Source organism: Onychomys torridus, chromosome 9, assembly GCF_903995425.1.
Source record: "Onychomys torridus chromosome 9, mOncTor1.1, whole genome shotgun sequence".
NCBI classification, from domain to species: Eukaryota; Metazoa; Chordata; class Mammalia; order Rodentia; family Cricetidae; genus Onychomys; species Onychomys torridus.
The window spans coordinates 34,390,922-34,402,241 of NC_050451.1; the positions used below are offsets into that span (position 1 = coordinate 34,390,922).

The 11,320-nt window shown below is 51.7% G+C and overlaps 1 protein-coding gene across 26 annotated transcripts in view; it reads left to right on the top strand.

The window, feature by feature from the left end:
- Camk2g (calcium/calmodulin dependent protein kinase II gamma) overlaps positions 1 to 11,213 on the top strand; it is a 60,410-nt gene extending 49,197 nt beyond the window's left edge. For 15 of the 26 annotated variants that reach the window (XM_036198875.1, XM_036198848.1, XM_036198852.1 and 12 more), the window contains 7 exons: positions 1,064 to 1,108; positions 3,137 to 3,185; positions 4,333 to 4,446; positions 6,423 to 6,498; positions 6,848 to 6,942; positions 8,589 to 8,833; positions 9,243 to 11,213. In XM_036198875.1, the coding sequence (XP_036054768.1) occupies positions 1,064 to 1,108; positions 3,137 to 3,185; positions 4,333 to 4,446; positions 6,423 to 6,498; positions 6,848 to 6,942; positions 8,589 to 8,821 (612 nt within the window). In that variant the 3' untranslated portion in view covers positions 8,822 to 8,833; positions 9,243 to 11,213. Of the gene's footprint in view, positions 1 to 1,063; positions 1,109 to 3,136; positions 3,186 to 4,332; positions 4,447 to 6,422; positions 6,499 to 6,847; positions 6,951 to 8,588; positions 8,834 to 9,242 lie in introns of those variants that run through there. The other 11 variants (XM_036198863.1, XM_036198860.1, XM_036198866.1 and 8 more) reach the window with 4 other exon arrangements.
- Positions 11,214 to 11,320: the final 107 nt, after the last annotated feature.

Sequence of the window (11,320 nt, forward strand, 5' to 3'; positions counted from 1 at the left end):
CCTCAGCTTTTGTCATTTTTTGGATTTCCATAAAGCAGACTGCTCTGTGTGCTGCCCCGCAGGCCCCTCCCCTTCATTCTCCTGCTTGGCAATGCTCCATCCTGCATGGCGGAACCACTGCTCCTGCACCTTTTGCTGTTGGGGAAAGAGTGAGCAGGGCTGTCAGCTAGGCCTCCCGCCCCCAAAACTGGCACCCTCAGTGGGTCTGCTGCGGGGGCCAGGGAGGTAGGTTTTCGAAATCAAAGGGTAGCAGCTCTCTTGGTACCTGATCATTAGTTCTTGGAGGCCTCCCTGTGGACCCTGCCTCAGCCTCCTCTTTGCGGAGTCAAGACAGGGAAGAGGACTGGGGTTTCCCAAAGTGGCTCTGGTCCCGGTTCTTCGGTGGGTACTGTGTATCACCCAGCTCTCCATGCTAGTGCTGGTTAGCTAGCTGCTGAGCTGGCACAGAGCACACTGGGAAGAGGGACAGATGATCATGCCTGCCGTACCTTCTACTTCCTGGGGACCCTCTTGCCACCTGGTGTGGTGCCATAGGGTCATCTGGGGAAGGCAGAAGGCGGATGAAGTGGGCACCTCCCTGAGGTCAGCTTGCCAAAGGGGCATCCTAGGTCTTTCTGGGGGACTTTCTTTCTGCTTTCTCTGTGTCCCCGTCTTCTGTACACCCCTTGATGAACACTGTTGGCAGGGCCTGACCTGTGCTCTGATCCCACTGCTCCTCTTGTGTATTTGGCCCGTGGGGCTCCATTCCAGGAAGAACTCTCAGACCCAACAAGATTCCCAGTGCAGAGGCCCCTGTCCTCTCAGCTTCCCGGGAGCCTGCCTCCTCTGAGCTTCTCTTTACCAGCCAGTACCATCAAGAAAGCTGTGGCACAGAAACTGAATCCTGGCTCCTAGTTCTCGGACCCTAGCTGAGCCAGCACATTCTGTCCTGTAGGGATGGCTGGTGGGCAGGCCTCAGTGGTCATCATAGGGTCTCTAAGGGTACTGTGTGAGGGTTTGGGGGTCCTTCAGGGAAGAGCTCAGGTCCCCAAATCCGGACGGTAACTTTTATCTTCTCTCACAGGAACCACAAACCACCGTGGTACATAATGCTACAGATGGGATCAAGGTGAGTGAGTGGCCACCAGGTCTACCCTGCTCTCTCTCTCACTCAGCAGCAAACAAGTAGACTGAGTCGCTGGGCTCTGAGAGTTCTGTGGATGTTACCTATAGGTTGCACCCCAAGGTAGAGATGTTTGTGGAGTCCAGTTTAGAGGTAATAACGGGCCTGTTGGTTGCTCCATTATCAGGAACGGCAAAGCTTTTGACCATTCCTGAGCCCAGGCTTTAGGATCAGATTGAGCTGGTGTGACTCTTGGCTTCAGAGCTCTGGGCTGGTCACTTAACTGTTCTGTACCACAGCTTTCTTGTGCAAGTTCAGGACAGTGGTAGTAAACTCCACGAGTTAAGAAGTTTAGTGAGGGAGTTGGAGAGGTGGCTCAGCGGTGAAGGGCACTGGCTGCTCTTCCAGAGGACCCGGGTTCAATTCTCAGCACCCACAGACAGCTCACAGCTGTCTGTAACTCCAGTTCCAGGGTACCCGACATCCTTATGTGGGTGAAACACCAGAATGCACATAAATTAATAATAATAAAAGTATAGCGAATATTTTTTTTAAAAGTTTAGTGAGGGCTGGGCGGTGGTGGCGCACGCCTTTAATCCCAGCACTCGGGAGGCAGAGGCAGGCAGATCTCTGTGAGTTCAAGGCTAGCCTGGGCTACAGAGTGAGGTCCAGGGCAGGTACCAAAACTACACAGAAAAACAAAAACCCAGCTGCACATGGTGGCACACCTGTAGTCCTAACGTACAACATGTAAGAGGTAGAAACAGGACCTCCCAGACAATCTGGCTGGTTAGACTAACCAAGTTAGAAGGTTCTGAGTTGAGCCAGAGACCTTGCCTGGGTGAGTAAAGTGGAGAGCAATTGAAGAAAACAAACTTGTCAGTCTCTGGCCTTCATATGTGCACGCACACCTCTACATACATGCACACCATGCACACACACTCCAAATGGGGGAGAATATAACCAGAGCTTGCAGCATATGGATCACATACAGACCTGCTGTATAGAGAGGACAAAACAAATTTCCGTGGTGGGGGAGGGGCGGGGCCCAGTGGATAACATCCCAGTAATCAAAGAAGATAAAAATCCAATAGTGGTAAGTGCTCGGAAGAGAGTGGTACCAAGTACAGAGAGTGACCAGGGCCTTTAATTAAGTGGTCGGGGACGGCCTCTCAGGAGGGCCATCTGAGCTAGAAATGGAACATCAGTAGGAAGAAGGCAGGCAGGCAGGCTGCCAGGCAGAGGACTTGGCCTGGGTAATGCCCGGAAGAACCAAGCAGAGCTGAGCTTAGTGAGCAGGGGTCCAGATGAGTAGGAGAGTCAAGGAGGTGGAGAGCAGGCAGGCTTTGCAGTATGGCTCACTTTGTTTCAGTACAGGGCCTCACTGTGTAGATCTGAACTCACTGTGTAGCCCAGGCTAGCCTTGAATGGACAGAGATCCCCCTGCCTCTGTCTCCCAAGCGCTGGGATTAAAGGTGTGCACCACCGTGTCTGGCAGTATGGTTTACATTTATTCCACCAGCAAAGAGAAGCTACTGGGAGTTTTTTTATTGGACAAGAAATGAAATCTAGTTGTATTTTACACATTCACTGTGACTACGTCATAGACAAGAACGCTAAGGAGAAAGCAAGAGTGGCAGGGAGGGGAGCTGGAGACTGGGGTAGTGGTTCGGGTATGAGACACGTTAGTCGCTTAGACAGATGGTAGCTCACTGTGCGTCATCAGAGGAGACAGACCCTGGATCTGTGTTAAAGGCAGAGCGCTGAATTTGGTCTTGGATTGACTGATGGGGATGTAAGAGAAAGAGAAGGATACAGGATGAGCTAAGGTGTAGATGAGGGATGAGGTGGTGCCTTGTCCTGGTGTGAGAGCCTGGGAAGGACATTGGGACCTGAAGAGTTTTCTCATCAAGGAGCAAAGGAGAAAGCGGGAGCTGCTCACGTTCCTCTGGGCACCTGGTGGAGGAACCCATTTGTTCCTCTTCCTCCAAGCAGCCGAGGACTGATCCTAGGCGTGTTCTCTTTGGCCTGCAGGGCTCCACAGAGAGCTGTAACACCACTACAGAAGATGAAGACCTCAAAGGTAGGTGCTGGCCCTTGGAGGGGAAGGGACCCCAACTAACTGTGACACTTCAGCCTTGCTGGGCCATCTGTCTTCTGTCCCCAGAACTGGAATGGGTGCCTCCTTACACTCTAGGAAGGCTTTAACCTAAAGCTACTTTCCATTCACTGAAATACAAGGCCCCTGTCTGTTGTCAGTGACCAAGCAAAAGGGCTTCTCCCTTTTTTTTTTTTCTCACCAAAGTCTAGAATAGCCAGATTTGCTGTTTGTAGGACCAGAGCTGTTCCTGTTGTTAACAATGTAGCATCCCAGAGCAGAGGCAGCTGCAGAAATTGGTCCTGGTTTTCCCAAGACCAAGATAAATTCTTAGGATTTGGAACTTTGAGTTTTTAAATGAGGACAAAGGGTTTTGGTACAAATCAGTGGTAGAACACTTGCCTGGCCCAGCACCTCTCCCCTCAAAAAAACAAAACCAAAAACAACAAACTGGGATGAGTTGGCCACTCTGGTCCTGAGTCCTGGCCAGGAGTGATAGAATTAGAACTGATCTGGTGTCTGAAGCTACATTCAGCTGTCTTTGTAAGCCTGTGGTGACCGCTACCCTAAACTTGAGCCTGGCCACAATGCCAGGAGCTGTAAGGAACATGGCAGCCAGACCAGTGGAAATCTCTTCCTGCTCTTTGGGTTGGCCTCTTGGAACCTGTGCCTTTGCTTTCAATAAGTGACCATCTGAAAAGGTAGGATGTAGGGCAGCACCATGTCCTAGGGAGCCAGATACCTTGAAGCATATGCATAGAAATTAGCAAGTGAGGTCACATCAGTCCGATGCGGACAGAGTAAGAGGCACCGTCACTGCTGGACTCGTGACCTCATGGTCTGGCCCCTCCCAAATGTCTTCTGGGAGCAGGGGTTGTATAGGCTGTTTTAAGGCTCCTTTGGAAGCTGCAAGCCTAGGTCTATGCGCCTTTGCAGTGTTCCCACCTGGGAGGCCTCTCTGGCAGAGGCAGCTGAGTGGGATGTGGTCCAGCGTCCACAGCAGCCCCAGGCATTACCTTGCCCCGGCTCTGCAGTGCCAGTGGCTTGGGTCCTGTCCGGCTTGCTCGCTCACCTGCCTTATTCTGTTTGTTTTGGCTGCTCTGCCTTGCCCTGCCCTGCCCTGGCTGGCTAGCTGCCCCGCTCCGCACTGGGAATGGCAGCTTGGTGCCCGAAGGACGGAGCCCCCGGGACAGAACAGCCCCCTCTGCAGGCATGCAGCCCCAGCCTTCTCTCTGCTCCTCAGCCAGTAAGTGTGAGGGAGGCACAGTCTGGCTTCCAACTCCCTGGCTCTTCCTGAAGCCCCTCAGGGATTTCCCCAAAAGCTAGTCAGCCTAGCCCAGCTACCTGTTAGTCAGTTTTAGGGGCATGGTGTCTGCCAAGGGCGGGGGCCTGCTGGAGGCCTAGTCCCCAGCAGGCCTGAGTTTGGAGCCCAGAAAAGAGAAGAGTGGGTGGGAAAACACGGTGTGGACGTGGGGAGTAGAAAGCCACTGGGATGTGTAGCAGGCCTTGCTTTGGCAACAGATAAGAAAAACCATGAGAAGTCAGGTCCACGAGGGCGGGAATAAGGGCAGTGGCGCATTGCAACAGCCTAGGAATTGTCTTGGGTTTAGCATTTCCTGAGGCTCAGCCATATTAAGAGCATGGGCTCTGAATGAGACAGGCGTAATTTTGGATCTTAGTGAAGTGTGATGCTACACAATTAAAATTTTAGCACTCAGGAGGCTGTGGCTGAAGCCAAAGGATCTCTATTGAGTTCAAGGCCAGTCTAGCTACACAAGACCCTGTCTCATAAAGAAACATAAATTCCAGCTAAGCTACCTTCAAAAGTCTGTGAGGTGTCTGAGCTTCCTGGAGCTTCAGTTTGCCTATCTTCTAAGTGGGGGCTGGTGAGGGGGTCCCCACTACAACCACAGTAGTAGTTGGCAGGGTTCCTGAGATTCACATTTATGTCTGGAGTTCTGTGTTAAAGGATGCCTCTCTTGGTTTCTTGGCCCCGCAGTGTATCCTTACAGAGTTTCTAAATTCAGTCTTCTTCGCCCACAGGACCCTAGGCAGGTCCTCCAGATAAATTTGGTGGAACTCAGGGTAAAGTGTTGTGTGGACATACCTGCTGGCTTCTCCAGAGAGAGACTAGAGCTCTGAGCCCCCCGGAAACCCTCTGCTTGTTCACTCAGGGCTGCCTCTCTCAGCGGTCTGTGGAGGTCCCTCCTGGCTGCACTGTTAGCCATGATCTTCCCTCCCAGGTCCTCTCCTTGGCTGTGCTGGCCCAGCTGTGCCATGCTGGCACTGTTCTGATGCTCACATTTGTCTGTCTTGCAGCCTCTTGTGCCTGTGAGGAAAGGCTTGTGGCCTGGACCAGCCTGAGGCTCCAGTTACAGTCAGGGTTAGCCTGAACTCAGTCCAAGCTCACCCTTACGCTAGAGACACCCCCTGCTAATAGTGGCTCTGTCTGTAAGAGAGCTACCCCCGAGAGCAGGATGTCACCATGTGCCCCTTGGGCAGGGAAGGAGGGCACCAAACTTCCTGCCCCTCAGTCCTGTCTTGGTTGTTACATCCTGACAGGAAGACTGGTGTAGGTTTCTAGTTTTTCTGAAGCTTATTCAAGGGCAGTGTAGCCATCTCTTGTGTGAGAGGCTGTCAGAGGTTTTCACAGTCTCGAGATCCTTTATCCCAGAAAAGCCCCGATAGAAGAGATGAGTGGTATAAAGAGAACCAAGCGTTCATCCTTTGGGAACTTCATCTCTAGCTTGAGTTTGCCCTCAGGCAGGTGTCCAGGACTAAGTTCTGGACCACTGGTTAGGGGCTGCCAGTGGGGCAGTAACTGCGACCCGAGGCCCTTCTGGTGAGAGATGTGAGTGGTTAGAGACAGAGAACAGCCAAACTAGCGTTGCTCTTCTCAGAGAGTCTGACTAGAGGGTTTATGACGTCACAGGCGCCTCAGCTGTTAAAAACAAGGTGTCTTCTGCAGCATGGTTGTTGATGGAGACGTGGCAAAGGCCACAGATCCATAACCTCTGGATGAGCTTAGAAAGGAGGTAGTCCTTGGTTCTGCAAGTGCCGGAAGGGATGGGGTGAAAGGTGGGCTTACTCCTCCTGCACAGGGCCGTAAGAGACAGAAGGAGGATGTCTTTGATCACAAGGGATCCCTGAAGGACTGAGGTGGGCTCTCTTGTCCCTTGGTAAGTTGCCCAGTGAGTAAATTGGTGGATTTTCCCCTCACAGTTCGCAAACAGGAGATCATTAAGATCACAGAACAGCTGATCGAAGCCATCAACAGTGGGGACTTTGAGGCCTACACGTGAGTGAAGACTCGTTGCCTTGAGATGCTGACTGTCTCCCAAAAAAGTGTCTGTAATTCTGGGGAAAGGGCTGGACCATAAGCCATGTCTGAGTCAAACCCTAAACCCGTAGGCTAGGACCCCTTCCAGGTAGACTCTGCACAGCTGAGCCTGCCCTATTATCCTGACCTGGGTAAGGAGCAGGACAGCTGACCAGCTCTGCAGGATACCCCGAGGAGTGTTGTCAGGTGTAGCCAACAGCTAACCTTCTAGGGGACAGACAGATGATGAAGGCGGCATACAATTCCCATAGGGGCCTGACAGGCTGTGTTTTTGCCCCTACCCCACCCCTGGCCCTCTCTTCTGCAGGAAGATTTGTGACCCGGGCCTCACTTCCTTTGAGCCAGAAGCCCTTGGTAACCTCGTGGAGGGGATGGATTTCCATAAGTTTTACTTTGAGAATCGTGAGTGGGTTCGTGCTGCTGATACACTCCTGCCTGCCCCTCTTCCCCGCCTCTGTCCCTACCTACCCCTACCCTAGTTGGCCATCTCTACCTTATCTGACCTTCCTGCTGCATCCTGCGCTGTGTGCTCGCCTCCTTGTGCCCCGCTGGCTTTTCAAAGCACTGCTCCAAAGACAGTGCCCGTTCATTCAGCAGCTGTATCAAGACACTGTTGACCGTCACCTTTAGGGCCACTGTATTCCCTTAAACACGTCTCTCCAAGACAATCTCAGCAAGTAATAATGAAGGTCTGTGTCTGCAGGCTTCACAGTAAAGAAACTTAAAAACAGGATAAGAATGTGTAAGCAAGTAACAAAGTGCTATCCGTGATTTGTGAGGTCAGAAATTGTGGCTAGGCTATCCTGGACATCGAGGGAGCCAAGCTCTGGATGGGGGAGATTTACTGTCTGAATAGTTCCCAGAAGTCCCAGAATTGAATTATCGCATGCTCCGTCTCTTTCTCTACTTTCCAAGACCCTGATTTTTCCCTCCTCTTGCCCACTTTATCCTAGGCGTCTCTTAGTCTACCCTGAGTGATGCATTCTGTTTTCCTCACTTGTCTCTCCACTCCTAGCTGCCTGTGTAATCCCTTAGCCATCTGAGTCACTGTTAGTAGCCAGAAGCACTGTTTATAGTAGCTCTAAGGGAGGTCTCTTGCAGCCTCTGTAGCATTGGAATGAACTAAAGCAAGTCGGAATGGAACCTCACCATATGTACGGCATATGCTGATAATGGTAGTCCAGCGCTCTTTGCTTTTCCAAACCCAGAGAACCCTGGAAGCTAGGGCAAGATCCTAAAAAACTAGGTACTTTGGCAATTTTCAACTTGGAGGTGCCTTTTCATTTTAAGTCACAAAATGATTTTGAAAGTATTGCTTTCATGATTTTTTTTTTTCTCTCCAGCCTTAGGTAGGGGCAGAATAAGCTTAGACCTTTTGAACATCATCCTAACCGAGTAGAAAAACCACAGGCTTTTATTAGAAACACATGGGCCTGAATTTAAAGATTTGATTTAAGTCTTTTTCCTTCTTCTAGTGAAGAAAATAATAGCAGTGAACAAATACATCTCTTGCATGTAAAGCCTCAGCACAGTACCTAATGAAAATCAGAGTAGCTGCTGTTATATTATCCATATTTCTCTTCCTTCTGGAGGAAACTAATGTAATGGGGACCTTGGCCTCTGGGGTCTGGGGGGGCACTCGGGGGTTCTAGGAAACCAATGTAATGGGGACCTTGGCCTCTGGGGTCTGGGGGGGCACTCGGGGTTCTAGGAAACCAATGTAATGGGGACCTTGGCCTCTGGGGTCTGGGGGGCCCTCGGGGGTTCTAGGAAACCAATGTAATGGGGACCTTGGCCTCTGGGGTCTGGGGGGCACTCGGGGGTTCTAGGAAACCAATGTAATGGGGACCTTGGCTTCTGGGGTCTGGGGGGCACTCGGGGTTCTAGGAAACCAATGTAATGGGGACCTTGGCCTCTGGGGTCTGGGGGGCACTCGGGGTTCTAGGAATGGCTGGTGGAGCTGGAGTAAAGAAGGTACAGCCTGGCAGGAATGAGTGAGTACCCAAGCCTTATGCCTACTACCTCCCTTCCCTGCCCTGCCCCTGCAGTCCTGTCCAAGAACAGCAAGCCCATTCACACCACCATCCTAAACCCACACGTCCACGTGATTGGGGAGGACGCAGCTTGCATCGCCTATATCCGTCTCACCCAGTACATCGATGGGCAGGGTCGGCCTCGCACCAGCCAGTCAGAGGAGACGCGGGTGTGGTACCGCCGTGATGGCAAATGGCTCAATGTCCACTATCACTGCTCAGGGGCCCCTGCCGCACCGCTGCAGTGAGCTCAGCCACAGGTGCACCTGGTGGGGAGAGGGGACTGGGCAGGGAGGGGTGGCCTGGGACAGATGGGGTCAGAGGAGGAAGAGAAGGGCCAGTTAGGAAGTGGCACTCTGGGAGGAGATAGGGGCCACCTCAGACGGACTCCAAGCTTCCCCGTGCTCAGCCCCCGTTTCTTTAGTACCTACCTCCATCCCACAATGAATTAATCGTGAGAGTCAAGTAAGACACTGTACAGAAAGCACTTAGTGTGTAAAATACTCAGCTCTGAGGCAAGGCTGTGTTTAAACACCAGCTTCTCCTCCTGTTCTTTGCTTGTTCAGGCGGACTTGGCCATGTGTGCAGTGGACTGGAACCCCAGGGATTTTATCTGTATTCTCATCGTCCTTCTCCGTTCTGTTACCACCTCGTGTTCTGTTTTCACAGGGGCATTAGGAGATTCCAGCTGGAGGATGAACCTTCGCAGCCAGTGACTCTGGAGGGCCTGAGTGACAGCGGCAGTCCTGTTCGTTTGAGGTTTAAAACAATTCAATTACAAAGCGGCAGCAGCCAGTGCACGCCCCTGCATGCAGCCCTCCCGCCCGCCCGCCCTGTCTGTCTCTGCTGTACCGAGGTGTTTTTTACATTTAAGAAAAAAGATTGTTAAAAAAATGGAATTCATACCGTGATGCGTTTGAAAACAACTTATAGCCCCTGGGCTCGCAAGAAGGCAGGAGTTTGTGTGACGCTCATCCAGGCATGAACAGTGGGCTCACCCACCAGCTTTGAAGAGGTGAGCTTGGCCTCAGGCCCCCGTGGACTCAGGGGGACCAGGCAAGGACTCTTGACAGAGCTTTGGGAGCTATGGTGTGGTTGCAACCCCAGAGGTGGCCTGAGTACCCCAGGTCTGGAAGTGACTTCTTCAGAACATGCATTGACACCTAGAATGAGATGAAGAAAAAAAATGTCGTGGCTCTCAGACCTACTTGGGAGAGAATGCAGCGCTCCCAGCCTGCCTGCTGTGGAGGCAGCTGAGAAGCAGTGGCCTAGGACTGAAGGCCTGGACTTTGCTGTGCTGTTCCAGTTAATGTAGACAGAAAGAATTGGTGCTGCACAAGTGTGTCCGCTATGAAGCCGATGAGAAGCCTCGTGTTAGTCTGACATGCACTCACTCACCCATCTCTTCAGGATGCACAGCGCACACGGGCCCCCTGATACGGAGGCCCGATTTCTGCAGATGGGAAGGGGGAGGGGTTGCTGCTTTGCTTCCTGTTGGTTTTCCGAACTTAGCAAGGAGAGATCCAGACCTTGGCCAGGGCTCCTGTTGCCACTTTTGGCAGTCTGTTTCTGTGCTGATCTGGGCCATCTTTGTCTTGCATTTTCATGGTGGTCCCCATGCTGACCTTCATCTGGGCCTGGGCCCTCTGCCAAGTGCCCCTGTGGGATGGGAGGAGTGAGGCAGTGGGCTAAGAGTTGGTGGTGGTTTCTATGCATTCTGGCTGCCCTCTGGGCTGCCTCCCTTCTTCCCATGCTGCACGTCCATCTCTTTCCCTGTGTTTGAGATTGAACTGACTGCTTGGGTGAGGAGTGTCCTCTTTAAAGAGGCCTCTTCACTGACCAACTGAAGTATAGACTTAACGCTGGAGAATCTGCATGGGCATCGCCCCCTCACCTGCATGTACCCAAAAATGGGGTCCAGAGCCAAGGCTTCCACATTCATTGTCCTTCTGTGCTCAAGGAGTTCCATTCCAGGAAGAAAAGATCTGTACCCTAAGCAGATAACAGAGAAGATAATGGAGGAGCAATTGGCTTGGCCTTGGTTCCCCCCATCAAACAACTGCATATTATCTGAATTGGAGGGGAGGGTGTAGATTTCAGCTCCCTGGATGACCTTCAGGAGGCACAGGAGTTGGGGAAAAAAACAGAACTACAGGCTTTGGAACCAGCTGAGAAGAGAACAAGTTCATGGGTGCTGGGGCTTGAATTTAGCCAGGCTCCTCAAGCCTCTTCTGCATGCCTCAGACCCTGGGCCCTAGTCCCTTCCTCCCTGCAGCCTGCAGCGCCAGCCCACAGATGCCTTCACCACAGGTTTTGGTTTTGCTGGCTTGAAGACAACAAATGGGCTTAGAGCTCATTGAGACCCGTAGCTTCATATGGCTGCTCCAGCCCCACTTCTTAGCGTTCTTACCCCACTTCTGGGGCTAATGTCAGCATCTATAGACTATTAATAGACTATTTAAAAAAAAACAAACCAACCACCTTTTAAACAGGCAATGGAAGGCATTTGATGCAGAACTTTTGCATGATGACTTAGAAATAATTTAAAAATTAGTGTTTGTTCTGAATGTTGGTAGTCCCTTCATAGCTTTGTTACAATGAAACCTTGAAGATATTTAATAAAATAACCTTTAAACAGTCCATTGTGTTATTGCTGTTGGAGGCTCGGGGCCAGGGGCTTGCGTGCAGGGCTTCGCGAGGAGACAAACATCTCTTCCCATTCCCTTGGGGCCTGGAGAAAACTTAGT